The 16,761-nt window shown below is 48.8% G+C and overlaps 1 protein-coding gene across 3 annotated transcripts in view; it reads left to right on the top strand.

Moving 5' to 3' along the window:
* LOC138164975 (sterol carrier protein 2) overlaps positions 1-16,761 on the top strand; it is a 465,527-nt gene that overhangs the window by 446,336 nt on the left and 2,430 nt on the right. Inside the window, exons 13-15 of one of the 3 annotated variants that reach the window (XM_069092989.1) lie at positions 775-865; positions 7,036-7,165; positions 13,565-13,644. In XM_069092989.1, the coding sequence (XP_068949090.1) occupies positions 775-865; positions 7,036-7,165; positions 13,565-13,644 (301 nt within the window). Of the gene's footprint in view, positions 1-771; positions 866-7,035; positions 7,166-13,564; positions 13,645-16,761 lie in introns of those variants that run through there. The other 2 variants (XM_069092988.1, XM_069092990.1) reach the window with 2 other exon arrangements.

Raw genomic sequence — 16,761 nt, 5'->3', positions numbered from 1 at the left:
CTCTCTTCCTGGCCTTTCTCCACTCCAATCTGTCCTTCTTCACCCAGTTGCCAAAGTGATCTTTTTTTTTTGCAAGGCAGTCGGGGTTAGTTGACTTGCCCAGGGCCCCATAGCTAGTAAGTGTCAAATGTCTGAGGCTGGATTTGAACTCCGGTCCTCCTGACCCCAGGGTCAGTGCTCTATCCACTGTGCCACCTAGCTGCCCTTCAAGGTGAGCTTCTCAAAGGGTATATCAGAACATCTATTAGGATCATAACTGTAGAGTTCCCATATTTTACAGATGAGGAAATTGAGGCAGAGAACAGTTAAGCGTCCGAGGCAGACTCGTACCTTTTGTTTTCCTTCCCTTAGGACTCCAGTTCCCGGGGCCTCTGCCTCCTATGATGTTCTCTCCAGTGACTCCCCAAGCTCTTGAGACCTTGGCTTCCTGTGCAGCTTCCTCTTCCCAAACTTCACTTTTGTCCTTCCTGGCAATCCTCCCTGCAGATACCACTCAGGCACCCCTTTGGACCAAAGCCTGGCCTGCCCCCTGCCCCGATGGCTAATGCCAGCCTTCCCAGCTGCCTCGTATCTCTGTGTTCTGTGTTGTTCTCTATGTGCCTCCATGTGTTCCTGGCTCCCCTGAGAGACTGTAAGCTCCCTGAAGCCAGGGCTTGTCTTTGTTTTTGGGTCCCCGTTGCGTAGCATAGTGCCTGGCATGTAGGAATGCTTAATGAATGCTTGTCGATTCGAGTGTTAAATGAACTGACTGGTTCCTTTCCATTCTTCTAGAAGTTATCAGATTGAAGCTTTTCCTGCCAGTTCAGCAATGGATGGATTTAAGGCAAATCTTGTCTTTAAAGAGATTGAGAAGAAGCTTGAAGAGGTCAGTAACCTTTTTTCTTCTTTGTCTAGAATGATATGGGTTAAGGGATAGGACCCCAGGGAAAGGAAAAGAGACCCATGATTCTGATACAGTCATGAAATGGTTTGGATTGGAAATGAAGGGAAGAACCTTAGACATGGGGTCTGAGACCCTCGAGTCCAATCTTGCGATCGGGACTCTTAGTCACTCCTGCCATCTCAGGTATTGCAGATGCTTTCCGTTTCTCAGTCTCCTGTTAATAACTGATTCTGGCAAGAGGTGTCTGATAAATGCCCATGTAGCAGCCAGGTCTGGGTTCGGTCAGTCAGTCAGCAAGTATGAATGCACTGTGCAGAATGAGGAAAGGAGAAAACAAGCCCTGTGGGCCTTCTTTATTATCTCTGCATTTTAGAGAAAGGTCCAGGGTGTCAGGTTAGCTGGTGGGGAGCGTGGTCTGGTTTTTAGAGCATGATTAAGTACTTTGGAACAAGTTTTATATACCTGAGTTTTATTACCATTTTGTCTGAATGTATTAATGTCTGGGACCTATAGACTGTATAGATTTTATTTCGGAAATACTCAAAACAGCAGTTCTTTCAGAACACACCCTTTTTTCCTAATGCACATTTTTGTCTTGAATAAGATGTATCTGTTTTGCTTGATTTTTTTTTTCATTACCACCTCTAAAGAAGTCCTGAGTCTGTTCTTTTTCTGTTACTTAGTTGTCCTGGATGATTTATTTAACTTGATCTTTGGATATATGTGGGAAAGGTTTTAGGCAAAAGAGTCAGGGCTTTCCGCCCATTCTCTTCTTCTCTTCTCAATTCCGTTGTGATATTTTCTAGTAGGATCATCGTAGGCCACACTTAAGATATCTGAAGTACAGAGATCAACCAGTCTGGCCACCCTCATTATCAAGGGGAGGTGCCCAAGGGGTAAAGGAACCTCCCCAAGGCCACATTGTTATTTTAAATCCCCAGAATTAAAAAAAATAAAGTTTTCATAACTCAACTTGTAAGTGATTTGGAAAAATCCCTGTATTTTAAAAGCTTAGAACATAAGAAATGTCATGCTGGATCAGTCCAGGAGGCCATTTAGCTCATATTCTGGATTCTGCTGGTGATGTTTTTATGGAGAATTATGTTTTCACAGACTCACAAGTTCTAAGGGCCCTCAGATACTGTCCAATCTAAGCTCTCTTCCACCTTCCTGACAGTCTATCATCAGCCTCCTAGTGAAGACGTCCTCTAGCCATGGGGACCCCACTATGTCTCGAGGCAGGCCATTTCACTTTGGGATGGTTCTTATTGTCAGGAAGTCTTTGCTTCTGGATTTCCCACCCCTTTTGCCTAGTTTTTACCAAGGGGTCAGGCAGAAGCCATCTAGCCCTTTGTCTACTTATGGATCTTCAGAGACATTGAGGATGATTATCTGGCCCTCACTTGTAGCTTCTCTTCCCCAAGCTAAAGGGCCCCCTTCCCTCAGCCAGACCTCATGTGATTTGGGCCCCAAGCCATGGTAGTCACCTTGAAGAATAAGCTAATTTAAGCTGAACTTCCTTAACTTCCTCAAGAAAATCGAGGTTCATTCTAGATCCTACATTTTGATGCAAAATCATGTTTTTCTAAAATTCTTGTATTCTTTTGCTTTCTTTCTGTCATGGCTGAGGAGTGCTGATATGACGCCCAGTCCAATCCAGAGAAAGATTAGATGGTAGATTTTGTAAGACTGTCCTAAGTACCAGCGAGGAAGTCCCCTGCTGGGACCTGCCTGGGGCTTTCAGGGCTCTGGAGACAGGTCAGGAGAGCAGAGCTGCCTCCTCCTTGGGCTCTTGGGAGGAAAGAGCTTTAAGGGGCTTCAGGAATTTAATTTGTTAATAATAAAAATAGTGTCCCTAATGATTATCTTCGATCATAGAGATAGTAGGGCATGGCAGAGAGATGCTGCCTTCGATCTTACTCGCCTTGTGAGCTAGGACGAGTCACTTCCTCTCTGTTGCTCAGACTGTTCTGCCCTTGGGGGGGTTGTTTGAAGAGTTAGAGAAGGCTTTTGTTTCTTCCCTTCCCAGAGTATTCTGCTTTTAACAAGTCCCAGGTCCCTCCATTGGCTTCCTCGGCTGGGATTGCCCAGGATCTGCTCTTTTGTCTTGCGGCAGAAGCACCGTGAGGGGTTGGGTCTCTGCTTTGCTTCTGTAATTTTTTGGCCCAGGCTGCAACTCCAGGGACCTTTCCACTTGTAATTTCTTCTTCCCACAATTGTCAGTTTTTTTAATAATTCCCTGCTCTTCCTGTTAGCAGGAGAAAGTGAAAATCCTGGGACCTTTTTCTTCAAATGCTTTATTAACTTCTGATTTACATCATTCATTTCCACCAGATTTTGAGTTACAAATTTTCTCCCCGTTTTTCCCCTACCCACCGCCCCAAAATAGCAGTCCCACAGGATGTCCTCTTCTCCAATCTGCTCTCTCCCATATCTTCTCCCATACCCCCTTTGACTTTTCCAGTAAGGTACGGTGGATCTCTGTGCCCCAGTGCCTGTATATTTTATTTCCCAATTACATGTAAAATAGTATTAATAATAGTAAATATAGATATTTTTAAACATTTGATTTTAAAACTTTGAATTCCAGATTCATTCCCTTCCTCCCTTGTCATCCACCCTTACTGGAAAGATAAGCAATTCAGTATAGGTTGTACATGTGTAGCTAATGCAAAACAATAACAAAGTAGATATACTGTAAAAGACTGACTATATTTCCCTCCCTCCTATCCCACCTCCCACTGTTCTGTTCTCTACTTTGATCCCATCCCATTTCAAAAGTGGGTGCTTCCAACTTCCCTCCCCCCCGCCTGCCCTCCATTCCATCATCTCCCCTCTCATCCCCTTCCCCCCTACTCCCCTGTAGGGTGAGATACCCTATTTAGTGTATATGTCATTCCCTCCTCAAGCCAAATTCAAAAAGAATAAAGTTGACCCATTCCTTTTTACCTTCCTATTCTTCCCCTCCATTGTAACCATTTTCTCTTGCCTCTTCTATATGAGATAGTTTACCCCATTATGTCTTTCCCCATCCCCTCTCTCACCTCTTAATTTCACCTTTTAAGTATCATCCCTTCCTATTAAATTGGTCCTATGCCCTCTATGTATACCTGTAAACGTATGTATACACATTCACATATGTATTCATATGCCCATATACCCTCCAATATAGACATAAATATATATACATATACACACACACATTTCTATTCCCTTCAACTATTTTCATATTGAGAAAAGTTTCATCAGTTACAATTACTGTTTTTCCATGTAGGAATGTTAATAGTTCAACTTTTATAAGTTCCTTATGATTTCTTTTCCCTGTTTACCTTCTCATGCTTCTCTTGCTTCTTGTATCTGAATGTCAGATTTTCTATTCAACTCTGGTTTTTTCAGCAAGAATGCTTGAAAGTCCTCCATTTCATTGAATGACCATATTTTCCCCTGAAACATTATACTCAGTTTTACTGGGTAGGTGATTCTTGGTTTTAGTCCCAGCTCCTTTGACCTCCGGAATATCATATTCCAAGCCCTTTGATCCCTCAATGTAGAAGCTGCCAGATCCTGGGTTATCCTGATTGTGTTTCCACAATATTCAAATTGTTTCTTCTTGGCTGCTTGTAATATTCTCTCCTTGATCTGGGAATTTCAGAACCTGGCTATAATATTCCTAAGAGTTTTCTTTTTGGGATCTTTTTCAGGAGGTGATCAGTGGATTCTTTCAACCTCTATTTTACCCTCTGGTTCTAAAACATCAGGGCAGTTTTCTTTGAGAACTTCCTGGAGGATGATTTCTAGGTTCTTACTTTGATCATTCATGGCTTTCAGGTAGTCCAATAATTTTTAAATTATCTCTCCTGGATCTATTTTCCAGGTTAGTGGTTTTTCCCATGAGTTATTTCACATTGCCTTCTATTCTTTCATTTGTGTGGATCTGTTTAACAGCATCTTGATTTCTCATAAAGTCATTAGCTTCCATTTGCTACAGTCTAATTCTGAAGCATTGATTCTCCTCCTTGAGCTTTTGAGATTCTTTTTCCATCTGGCAAATTCAGCTTTTTAAGGCATTCTTCTCCTCATTGCCTTTTGAGCCTCTTTTGCCATTTGAGTTAGTCTATTTTTCAAGGTGTGATTTTCCTCAGTCAGGCTGTTGACTCTCATTTCGTAATTTTCTTGCATCATTCTCATTTCTCTTCCCAATTTTTCCTCCACATCTCTTATCTGCTTCTTAAGGTCCTCTCTGGCCTGTAACCAGCTTGTATTTTCCTTTGAAGCTTTTGGTGCAGGAGTTCTGACTTCACTGTCTTCCTCCTGTTCCATGCTTTGCTCCTTTTTGTCCCCAAAATAGGAGTGTAATGTTGGAATCTTCTGTTTGCTTTGCTTCCTTTGCCTGGTCATGTTGCCCCTCAGTCACTTGAACCCTGGGCTTTTTGCCACACTAGGACTCTGCCACCAGACAGGGGAGCTTTTGTCCCAAACACTGGAGTTTTCTCAGCTGCTGGAGGTTTTAGATGGGTGCCCTCTCTGAGGTCTCCACACTCTCTGGCAAACTGGACACACACCCCAGGACTTCCATCCTAGACTACAATCCAGATCCAAGCAGGGTAAAGCAAGAGTGATTACCCCTCAGACTGGTGCTTGGTCCCGCTACACTCTGCAGGCCAGGAGCTGGAGCTGCCACGTGGCGCTGGCATGGTGTCTCAGCGGCTTCTCACCCCCCGGGGAAGAGGCCAACGCATTCCCAACTACTGGATCCCAAAGTCCACATTGCACTGACCTCTCACTTTGTCCTTAGCATCTCTGTGTTGATAATTCTGGAAACAGCCACAGCTGCTGGTGATCTGGAGTCCCTCCAGTTGCTAGTTGGTCAGACCCGCCCTGGAGCTAAAGCCTCTGGAGGGGCTGCCAGAGCCCTGCGCTGGCTGATTCCTGCCGGCCTGCCGGGCTGTCCTCAGCGGGAGGTTAGCTTCTCTGTGTCATTTTGTGGATTCTGTAGCTCCAAAGTTTTTCAGAGTCCCGTTTTACATGGATTGGAGGTGGTGGAAGTCCTGTTTCTACTCTGTCATCTTGACCAATCCTGGGACCTTTTGTAAAGGAATACTTACTGTGAAATAGCAGAGAAAGCTCTAAAAGAGATTTTCTTTCCATTTTGTCCTTGTTGGCACAATCCTCTATAACTCTGCTTGGAATTCAGTCATGAGTCTTTTTACTGGTTCAGTGTGTGGGGCAGCTCATTGGCATGGGAGCCTGGCTGCTCTGGGGCATGTAGGAGGAGGTCTCGATATGGGAGCGGGGATTTCTTTCTGCTCCCTGCACTTTCTTTTCTCTGTTCTCCTTTCCTTCCTACCCAGCCACCCTCCAGTGTAATGCTGTTCAGTGACTGAGGTCTGTGGTGTTGGGAGAGGCCAGGGCATGTCCTGTGTGTCCAGCTTGGGCAAGAGGGAATCTGGAATGTGCCCCCTGGGATTTCTGCCTGTTGGTTCTGGTTCTGTCTTTGGAGTCTAAGCAGAAGGGGGTGAATATGACATGTGCTTTGAAGACAGACTTAGGGTCCAGTTGGCTCACAGTGATGGGCCGGATGGTTCATGAGCTTGAGAGACTCCTGGCCTTGCATGGGAGGGGCCTTAGAGGCAGACTGTGCCTTGGTGGGTGAGGAGGCGTGGCCTGGGCTCCCCAGAAGTGGGTGGGGACTTCCTTGGAAGGAGGGGTCCCTCGGGCCAGGACAGCTTCAGGTGGGGGGGGGGGGACTTTTTGGCAGTGATCAGAGGAGGGCCCTGGCCAGAGGAGGGGGCCTCTGGGTTCCTGAACCTTAGGACTCTCAGCTCTTTGAGGCCCAACGGGCTGGCTCTGTTTTCTTGGTGCTTTCCTCAACTCTTGTCGAATTGGTGATTGTGGGGACTTTGCCATAATTTGGCCCACCTCTAAGTGACCTTATAATGTGACAGATGGCGGTGGGTTCAGGCAGTTCATTCTGGAGTGGGCCTGGTGTGAGCAGAAGCGTGGCAACCAGACCACTCTTGTTTGGTTTTTATTGCTGGTGCAAACGCTGTTTGGTCAGACATCCCTTGGGGCTCTCCTGGGGTCAGTCCAGAGGAGCCTGTGGGGCTCATGGTGAGCAGTCTCTGACTCTGCCTTTTCCTCCTTGTTTACAGGAAGGAGAGCAGTATGTGAAGAAAATTGGTGGTGTTTTTGCCTTCAAGGTGAAAGACGGCCCTGGAGGGAAAGAAGCCACCTGGGTAGTGGATGTGAAGAACGGCAGAGGCTCCGTGGCTGTTAATTCAGGTGGGTCACACTGCAGCTGCGCTCCCACTGTGTGCCGGGTGGCCGCAGAGCCTGTGATGGCAGGAGCTCTGGGAGGGCGGTGGCCGGCCTCGTTCATCCATTTAGAACACGGGGCCCAAGTGCCTTGCCCAGGAAAGTGCTTACATGTGGCCACAGAGAAAATGCTGGAGAACAAGCAGAAGCCGGGTCACTGTCTCTCCACTGGCGTCTCCCCGAGGACTGGCTTGTTACGTGAGGCTGAATGCAGGGCCTGCAGAGCTCCTCTTGGCCAGACCAAGGCTCAGGCCTGAAGTCTCCTCCGTCTCTGCCCCTTCTCCTCTGCTTCCTTCTCTGTTGTGCAGCTGGTTCCCCACCCTCCCCTGGCCTGGGAAGACTCGTTTGTCAAGCTTTAACCAAACAGCCCTCGTGTTCCCGACTCCAAGTTTAGGTGCTTCAGGTGGAAGACGAGACAGAATGGCGTACTGAAAGGAGCTTGGAGTCTCTTGGGGCCACAGCTTGTAAAAAAGTGGGTTCTGGGGGGATAAGGGAAGGCCTTGGTAAGGGAGGTGGTCCCTGAGCTGAGCCTGGAAGGGCATGGGAAGTTCTGTCAGGGAGGGCCAGGGAAGAGAGGGCGCCCCAGCTGGTGCAAAGGCTGAGAGATGGGAGATGGGATCAGCCATGCGTAGCAGCAAGCACACCAATGTGGCGGGAATTTAGAGGGCACAGAGGAAAGCTGCAGTGAGCCTGGAGAAATAGGAACAGGGACATTTGAATTTTCCCCTGAACGTAGCAGGGAGCCCCAGGAGGTTCTCAAGCTGGGGGCTGGTGAGGTCAGAGCTCTGCTCCTAGGGCATTGTAGCAGCAAGCACCCCAAGCGTCCTCAGGGTTTGCAGCTACCACAGGTTCTTGGATCTGCTTTGTTAAAGGAAAGCAACTCAAAATGGGTTAACAAGCTTACTTTAATCAGTCAGACATATATCGTTTACCTTGTTCAGGAGAAAAGGTCAGCACCCCGAACCTCAAAGTATACAGGCATAATTATCAAGACAGAAACATCAAGTAGACAGATTTCCAAACTGTCCAACCATTACATCTATACCCAGTCAACATCTGGGTTTCCACATTCTGGGTTTTTCAAAGCCGGGGGACTCTCAACAACGGCTTCCCAGAATTCAGATCAAATCACAGAACACTTCTCAAAGTGAGTCCCAAACCAAAGTTACACATCAGGGCTTATATAGCCTTCTCCTGGCTCAGAGAATGTAACAACCTTATTGACTCACTAGCCAATCAAGAAGTATCTACTGAAAAACAAGCCTCCCCCACCCCAGGCTTCAGGTGCACATTAGCCTAGGGGCAGGGAAGATCTTTAAAATTTACATTCTTATTACAGGCATCCGTTGGCAGCTCTGTGGGGGATGGTCAGAAGCGGGGCAGGGGGCGGCTTTTGTGGCAGGCTAGAGACCGGGGAGTAGAAGTTGTTCAGGCACAGCTGATGGCAGCAGGCACTGCTGGCCTGATTTCCTGGCCACAGGGAGCTCTGCCTTCCCTTTCCCTAAAACACTCATCTTCTGGCCCTGGCTGCAGCCTGGGTCAGGTGTGCCCCAGGACCCCATCTTAGGAAGGAATAACTCTGATTGGTGAGCATCAGGGGAGACCTGATTAGGAAGATTAGGAAGATTAAGAGATTAGGAAGATAAGGAGAAAAGCTGGCAACAAAGAATGTCCATTTATGCCCCCTAGAGCAGATGGCCGATACAGTGACTCTCTGTCTCTCTCTCTCTCTCTCTTCTCTGTCCCTGTTTCTTTTCTCTCCCCGTCTCTCTCTCACAACACACACACACTCGCATGCTGAATCATTTCATCTGTGTTCGACTCTCCATGGCCCCATTTAGGTTTTCTTGGCAGAGATACCAGAGGGGTTTGCCATTTCTTTCTCCAGATCATTTAATGGATGAAGAAACTGAGGCAAAGAGGGTTCAGTGACTTGCCCAGGGTCACACAGCTAGTTAGTATCTGAGGCTGGATTTGAACTCATGCTCATGATGCACTGTGGTGCCACCTAGCTGCTGATGCACTCACATACATACATTTTAGCATTTAACAACTTACAGAACAATTTCCTGGTCACAGCCCTGGGTTAAGAGTGATTATCCTTCTTTTACAAGTTTAAAAATTAAAGGCTGAAGGAGTTAAGTGACCTGCTCGTGACCCTTTGGCCAGTAAGTGTCCAAGCAGGGGCTTGGCTCTGTGTCTCCTGGGGTGCAGGGCTCTAGACACAGGACTGTGTTGTTATGTGCAGAGAACATCACCTTGTCCTTCCAGCTGTTGGTATCTAATTGAAACAAGCACTTGAAGACTCACTCAGCTGTACATTATGAGTCCTCAGCTGGCTGGAATGTGGAGTCCATTGAGGCAAACCTAGCTGGAGATAAGGCCTGGCTTACAGGGAGCCTCAGATACTAGGCCAAAGGGCTTCAGGAGGCTAGTATTGGGTAAGACAGATTGGAATGAAGAGAGACCAGGAGAAGGTGGGAACCAGCGGAGGGAAGAAGCGGTGACCTGGCACCAGGGTTTGGAGAGGTGGTGCAAAGACTGAATGATGTTCAGAAGTAGTCTGAAGCACACCTGAACACGGCCCTTCTGCTGGTGCTTGATGCCTTGCTGATTGCTTCAGCCCCCTGAACATCATAGGGTCTTCTTAACAAGACCCACGATTGTTCCAGAAAGATTGCCCCGACAGTTTATATAGGAGAAACTGGACGGGTGGCAAGTGCCATTGTCTGGAGCAGTACTGTCAGAGTGAAATAGAAGGGGTCCTGAGCTGTGCATGAGGCCCCCCACGGATACATGGGGACTTGGACGTGAACATCGTCTGTGTGTGCTTCAGTGTGCTTTTATTTATTTTGTTCAGTATTTCCAGATTACATTTTAATCTGGCTCTGGGGCACTTGGGAGTGTCATCCCGTTGGGGTGGACAGTGAATTGGGCCCCGGATCAGGAGGAAGGGAGGCTGCTGGGTTGTATTTGGGAAGCGGCACACTGCTTTGAATATTTCCGAGGGTTTCCTGGAGCAAAGGCCCATTTTTTTTTTAAACACAAATCATCTCTGAGTGATGCTCTGTGATTGCAAATCTTAGACACAGAGATCAGTAGGGACCCTCAGTGGGCCTCAGCACACTGGACACCATTGTAATGCTGATGTGGGCTGCTGAGGTGAGGCCCGCCCAGGAAGTATCAGAGGGGCCGGCAGCAGGAGGAGGGCCTCAGGAGGATTCGCTGCAGAAGAGCTCAGGTAGTGTGACTGGTGGACATCACATGACAAGCTGGCAGCTCAGTGCACCAGGGGGTGGCACCGCCTGAGAGGGTGCAGGGCAGGGGGTGCCTGCAGCAGTGGTGGTAATGGGCAGCTCAGTGGGCGTCCTGCCCGGCTGCAGGGCAGGGGTCTGAGTTGGATGCACATACATCCCCTTCTCTTACACACCAGGGGACAGAATATGACCAAGGTTTGCATGTTCCTGAGCCCCATCTCTGGGAAGATGAGAGAGAGACATGAGATGGGAGACTGGGGAAGGAGAGTCACGCTGCCCTTGTTGGTAACAGAATTAAGTTATGCCAGTTTTCCCAACATGGGCAGCAACAGAAACTTCCATTTATGCAGCACCTCACCCTTTTAAAGGGCTTTGGCCGGGATACTTCATTTTATTCTCTAAAGGCTTGTGTAGCGGTTGGCAGGGTCAGTGTTATTCCCACTTGACAGATGAGGAAACTTAAGTCTCAGATCACTGAAGTAGCTTCCCCAGGGGTACCCAGTGAGTCCAAGGCTGGAGCTAAGTCTACTGACTGCACCCCCTCCTCCTAGTTAAGAAAAAATTAGCCATGAGAATTTCTGCTTGTAGAAAGACACAGAGCAGCTTGAATGTTGCCCCGGCCCCTGGTGCCAGTTTCAAGCCTCCTTATTGGGGCCCTGCTCCAAGCCAAAGTGTTCTTACCCCTGGGGAGGGATAATCTGCCGAAACCAGCACTCGCTGGCTCCTGTGATCACACCAGAGATCACACCAGAGATCTGCATGTTCGAGCTGGGAGCTCGGGGGTGCGCCCACTCCTCTTCTGTGGCCAACAAGTGGCTTTTTGTTAGAGAGCAGCGAGGTTCAGGCATCGCTAGCATGGCCTGACTTGAACTGATATTGGAGAGGTGGTTTCTGTTCAGAACCTTTGAATCTTTAGTGTTAATGGGTTATTTATTCCTGGCTTTCCACTTCTAGTTAAAATGTTTAGTTTGTGTCCGTACACTTAGGCTCTGCACTGTTAGCGTGACTTGGTGTAATAGTAATGGAATTTAAAGATCCCTCTGTATTGGCTTGGTTTTTGGAGAAGAGCCTGTGAATCCCACTTGTGGGATGGACTTGTTGACGTGAAAAGAGAGGGCTGAACTGGGAGGAGCTGGTGACATGAATTTAGAGAGACATGAGAAAAGAGAGAGGCAGAAGAACTTTTTGGAAGCAGCATCTTGGAGGCAGAGAGAGATGGAGAGGATTGCTGAGGGCCAGTTTGAATTGCCCAGGACTTTTGAGAGCTGCCAAGGACTGAGGAGACATGGCTGTTATGCTGGTACTTTGTCTTTTTTGATGTTGTTTTGCCAGATTTGTCCACTGGTGAAAGACAGTGCTGTTGATGCAGAGGTCCTGGAGCCTGGCTGTTGGTTCAGAGCTCCTGAGACTGTCCTGCAGACAGAGAGTGAAGTCTGTCCACTGGTGAAGGACAGTGCTGTTTTTGCAGAGGTCCTGGAACCTGGCTGTTGGTTCAGAAGCCCTGAAGAAGGATTTTCTTGTTGTATGTTTACAGAAATCCTGGAAGAAGGTTTTGCTAATGTTTTCAGGGGTCCTAGGACTGTTCTGCAGACAGAGGATGAATTAATGAGGACACTGGCAATGTATCTTGTGGTCTTGCTAAGCTTTGTCTCCCCAGGAACAAAGATTGCTGAGAACTTGCCTGGGGTCAAGATGAAGAAAAGACCTCCATTTGGGTATTAGATGCTGTGCTTAAGCTTGTTGTAACTCTGAGGTAGATTCAATTGTGATCCAAGGGTGGGGAACTTTTGATTTTTTTGTGCTCTGTGATTGACCAAATGAATGTACTTTATTTATGATTGGAAACTAATCTCCATTTGAGAAGAGGGTCTTTGTGGTTGACTAAATGAATTATAATGTCCAGGGGTGGAGTAGTACTTGATTGAATTACACTTGGTAAATGCTGTATTTTGAATGATTCTATATTTTAATTTTCTCTGTTCTTAATTTTTCACTGAATAAAATGGAGAGCTCCTATGCTGGTATTTTGAACCTTGGGAAGTTGCCTTTGCTTGGCATTACATTTGAATGTCTTCCACCCTGCCCAGCAGGCCTTCCATGCCTTCTCTCTATCTTCCAGGAATCCCTGTCTCACTTCCCTGTCTGCACTGATGGCCCACCCATCCCCAGGAAGATGGTTTTCTTGAGTGACTCTGAGTATCCTGGGAGCTCTTTCAGAGGCCGGCTACTATGTGTACCCTGGCTTAGGGGCAGGACCTGCCTTGTCTCTGACAGCACGGGCAGGGTGCCTCCAGGAGCCCTTGGGCAGCACAGCAGAGCCTCTTTCCTTTAGTCAGTCAGGGGCCACGTGCCCCACCTCCTTCTGGACCAGGGCTGGCCATCCACCTAACTTGTGCTGTTCACATTGTGGGGAGCATCATGGGCTGTTCCTTGGCTTCCCTTGCCTTTCCCCATTTGAGCGCACAGCAGTCTTGCTCTGTCGTTGTTGACAGGGCATCACATTCAACATCTTCAGTTGCTTCACCCACTCCCCAGTTTAGGGACAAGTACTTTTTTTCCCAGTTTTTTGCTCCTACAGAAAATGATGCTGTGAATACTTTGATACCTGTGGAACTTTCCTCTCTCCCTTGTGGTGAGATCACTGTGTCAAAAGGGTGTGAACAGGAGTCCCACCTCGTCTGCTGCTCTCGTCAGACCGGCCCACAGCTCGGCCAGCAGCGCACGGGTGACTTGGCCCCTCCAGCTGGAGCCTGTCTCTTCTTTGCCACTTTGCAGGGTACAATGTAATGGAACCTCAGGGGACGTTTCTCTTCTTTGTGACTTGGAGTGCTTTTTCCTATGGGTGTTTGTTTGAATCCTTTGACTGCTTCTGTTGGGAATCAACTCTGAGCTGGCTGTGCTTCTGTCTGTGCCTCTCGACCTGGGCCGTCAGCTTCTGCTGGACAGGGAAGAAGAAAAGGGTTTTCCCTCCCCACATCCTCTTCCAGCTACGTTGAGGTTTGGGCTGGCGGCTCTTGGGGAGAGCTCTGGCTCCTGAGCCTTCGATAAGACTTGTCCATGAAACCCTGTGCTCACTTTCTCCTTTCTCCCCCTCCTGTGTCTGTTCCAGATAAGAAGGCTGACTGCACGATTACCATGGCTGACACCGACTTACTGGACCTGATGACTGGCAAGATGAACCCTCAGTCGGTAAGCACCGATGAGAGATGGGTTAGAAACGAAGGCCTCCTTGAGGGTGTCAGAAGTCGCCGCACTTACCCCTCCATTTCACAGATGAGGAGACTGAGGGCCAGGGAGGTCACACGGTCTGAGAGTTGGGACAAGAGTCAGCCCTAGCAGAGTTTGCTCTTCTCTGTATGTTTCACAGATGGCCTCGTGGTGACCAGCGTGGCTGAGGTGCTTTAAAGTTGGCCAGGTGACTTACAGATTGCCTTCTTTGGCCCTCCCCACAACCCTGGGCAAAGTAGAGCCTGTGCTGATTATCTGTGCTTTACAGGTGGGGAAACCGAGGCACAGAGAAGTGGCAAGGCTTAGCCAGGGCCCACAGTTAGGAAGTCTTCCTGGCTCCAGGCCCCTCGCGCTTCCCACTGCACCACCCAGCTGCCTCCTTTACTGTTACTGCTCTAGAAGAAACATCCCCTCGTGTTAGAAGCTCAGCTGTTCACCTCCCACTGCCTGATTTGTTTTAGGCCCTGCACCAGTATGCCATGACGGGGGGAGGGGAAGGGGGGGGGATGACTGAGAGAGTCAGGCTTGGGCTTGGAGTTAGGAGACCCTGGTTAGAATCCCGGGTCTGTATCAGTGTGGGCAGATGACTCCCTCATCTGTAGCATGGGCATAATCCCTTCATTGCCGGCTCAGAGGGTGGAGCAGAGGAGGAGACTTGGAGCCAGCCCTCTGCTGGTGGCCCTGGCCGGAGCTGCCCCATCCGGGGGCAGGAGTGCCTGAAGGGCGGCTGTGCCCGAGGGGCAGCTCTGCTGGCTCTGGAGACCTTCCCGGCCTGAGCCACATCGTCCTCTGTGGGCTTCTTCCCGTTGGGCTCCCCTCTCGGGGCAGCTCTGCATGCGCCTGGGGCTGCCATCTAGTCCCTGCGATGGTCAGGCTGGACGTACCCACCTTCTTCTGATGCTCAAGGCCCTTCACCCTCCTCGCCTCCCTCCTCTGGGCTTCCTGTTTCCTCTTTCCCTACATCTGATTCAGACAGCCGCAGTCACAGGTTTCTGGCATCAGAACCAAACGGCTGCACGACAGGGCCAGCTAGAGGCTTCCTTTGGTGCTTCACAGCTGAGAGCCCCCCAGGCTTGCATCCCCATGGCCCAGCCCCTGCCGCTGCAGGCCTGCCCTGCGCCAGACCAAGTAGAGGGGAGTCAGGAAGGTCCCAGGCATCCACGGGCTGTGCAGGTGATCTAACTTCTCACCTGCCTCAGTTTCCTCATCTGCAGAATGGGGGTGATGATGTCACCTGCCTCTCCACGTTATTGTCAGGCCCAAAGGACACAGAAGTGGCACACATGTGAAGTGCTCTGCAGACCTTACACTTCTGTAGGAATGCCAGGCCTCTGGGACATGTTCTTGGGCAACACAAGTGGCCACTGGGCACACAAGGCAAGGCAAACTGATCTTTCAGAGTTATTTAGCTCTCTAGTTCCGGTTCAGACGGGGGATGTTCTGCTGCTGCTGCTGCCAACAGAAATCTCCGATAAAGGATTCCTGGACCTAGACTTGTGGCTGGTGGCATGATGGGGGAAGAGCTCTGAGCTTGGAGCCAGGATGCCAGAGGTCCTGGCCGGGTGACTGTGGGCAAGTCCTTTGACTTCTGCGAGGGTTGGACGCTAGCTGCTAACCTTATGAGTGACTCACATTTGGATTCCTGCTGGAGAGCAGTTTGGCCCAGTGGGTGGAGAGCCAGCCTCAGAGTCAGAGAGACCAGGCTTCCAGGCTTGCTTCTGACCCTTGTACAGGCTCTGGGGCAGTGGGTGGGTTTCCTAGGTCCCCAGGCAGAGCTTGTCTGCATGGGTGGAGGAGCTTCCTCCCTGGGAGGACCCCTGGCCATGCAACTGCAAGACTGCCCAAAAAAAGAACCAGGTCTGCTTTCCCAGCTCGAGGCATCCTAGAGGCTCTTGGTCATGCCAGCCTCATATCCAGCTTTCACACAGTTCAGCCTAATTCAAGAAGCATTGTTCTGAGAACAGACTGGTTCTGCTGGACGACTGTTACTAGGGAGGGGGCTTTCAGTGCATGTCCCGTCGGTATGCTATTTTTAAGAAGACGTGTTAAATAAATTGTGGTCTGAAGCCCCCAACCTCTAAGTCTTTGGGCAGGAGGCTGTGTTCCATATAGAAAGGAAATGTTTACTTTGTCCAGACAGAGTTAAAAAGGAGTTCGTCATCCTTCCCAGGCAGCCCAGGGAAAGCCAGAGTTCTTTACATTCTCCAGTATGATGCAGACAGAGGCTGTGCTTTTTTTATTTCCTTGCCGAAGAAGTGGAGACCGCCTGGCACTTTTCATCTAAACATTTCTGAATTTAAGAGTATTGAAGCATCGAAAACATCCAATGAGTTGTGTTCCCAATTCTGCCATTTCTCCTGAGTTTTCCTGGGATTTTATTACATGATAAATTTAGTAGTTGTTAAAATGGCTTCCCAGTACAGATTGGGTTGACTTTCCTCACGGAGCCAAGCAGTAACAGGAGTGCCCCCGAATTGGCGGGCTGCCCTCTGTGGGGAGAAGGCCTTTGTCAGGCAGCCCAAGAATTGGGTGATATTTAATCCACACTGTACTTCCTTCCAAGGACTTATGAATATATTCTGGTTGGTGCTTTTCTAAAAAGAAAAGCTATAGTAAACTTAATCCTATACACCAAGTCCCTGTGCAGTCATTTTAAAGAAAATTTAAGGCCAAGCTGCTCTGCCAAATGTTGCAGATTTGAGTCCTCTTTGTGGGGCATCCAGCGGAACTGGTTTCCAAGAAAAGGGTGATGGGGAAAGTTGTCTTGCCTGCTCTTAAGGACAACAGGAGAACAGACGCACTGCATTGCAGAGATTAGAGGGACCTCAGAAGGCATCTAGTCAGACCCAACCAGAGCATGAGGTACTGGTTTTGAGCCTGCCTGGGGGACCTTGGCCAAGGTCTCTCTTTTCTCATCTGTGAAGCGAGTTACTTCAAGTCTTCAGTCCTGTTATTATGTGTTTGTCCAGTGCCAACTTAAGGACCCCCCCAGTGATTAGTGGACTCAAGGCAAATGCAGGCCCTTTTATTTACTGTGTGTGTGTGTGTGAGAGAGAGAGAGAGAGAGAGAGAGAGAGA

The sequence above is a fragment of the Petaurus breviceps genome, unplaced genomic scaffold (genome assembly GCF_028583685.1).
Source record: "Petaurus breviceps papuanus isolate PSGF00001 unplaced genomic scaffold, PetGlider_PUasm1.0 207, whole genome shotgun sequence".
Lineage (NCBI taxonomy): Eukaryota > Metazoa > Chordata > Mammalia > Diprotodontia > Petauridae > Petaurus > Petaurus breviceps.
This window is presented reverse-complemented; position numbering and strand designations above follow the sequence as displayed.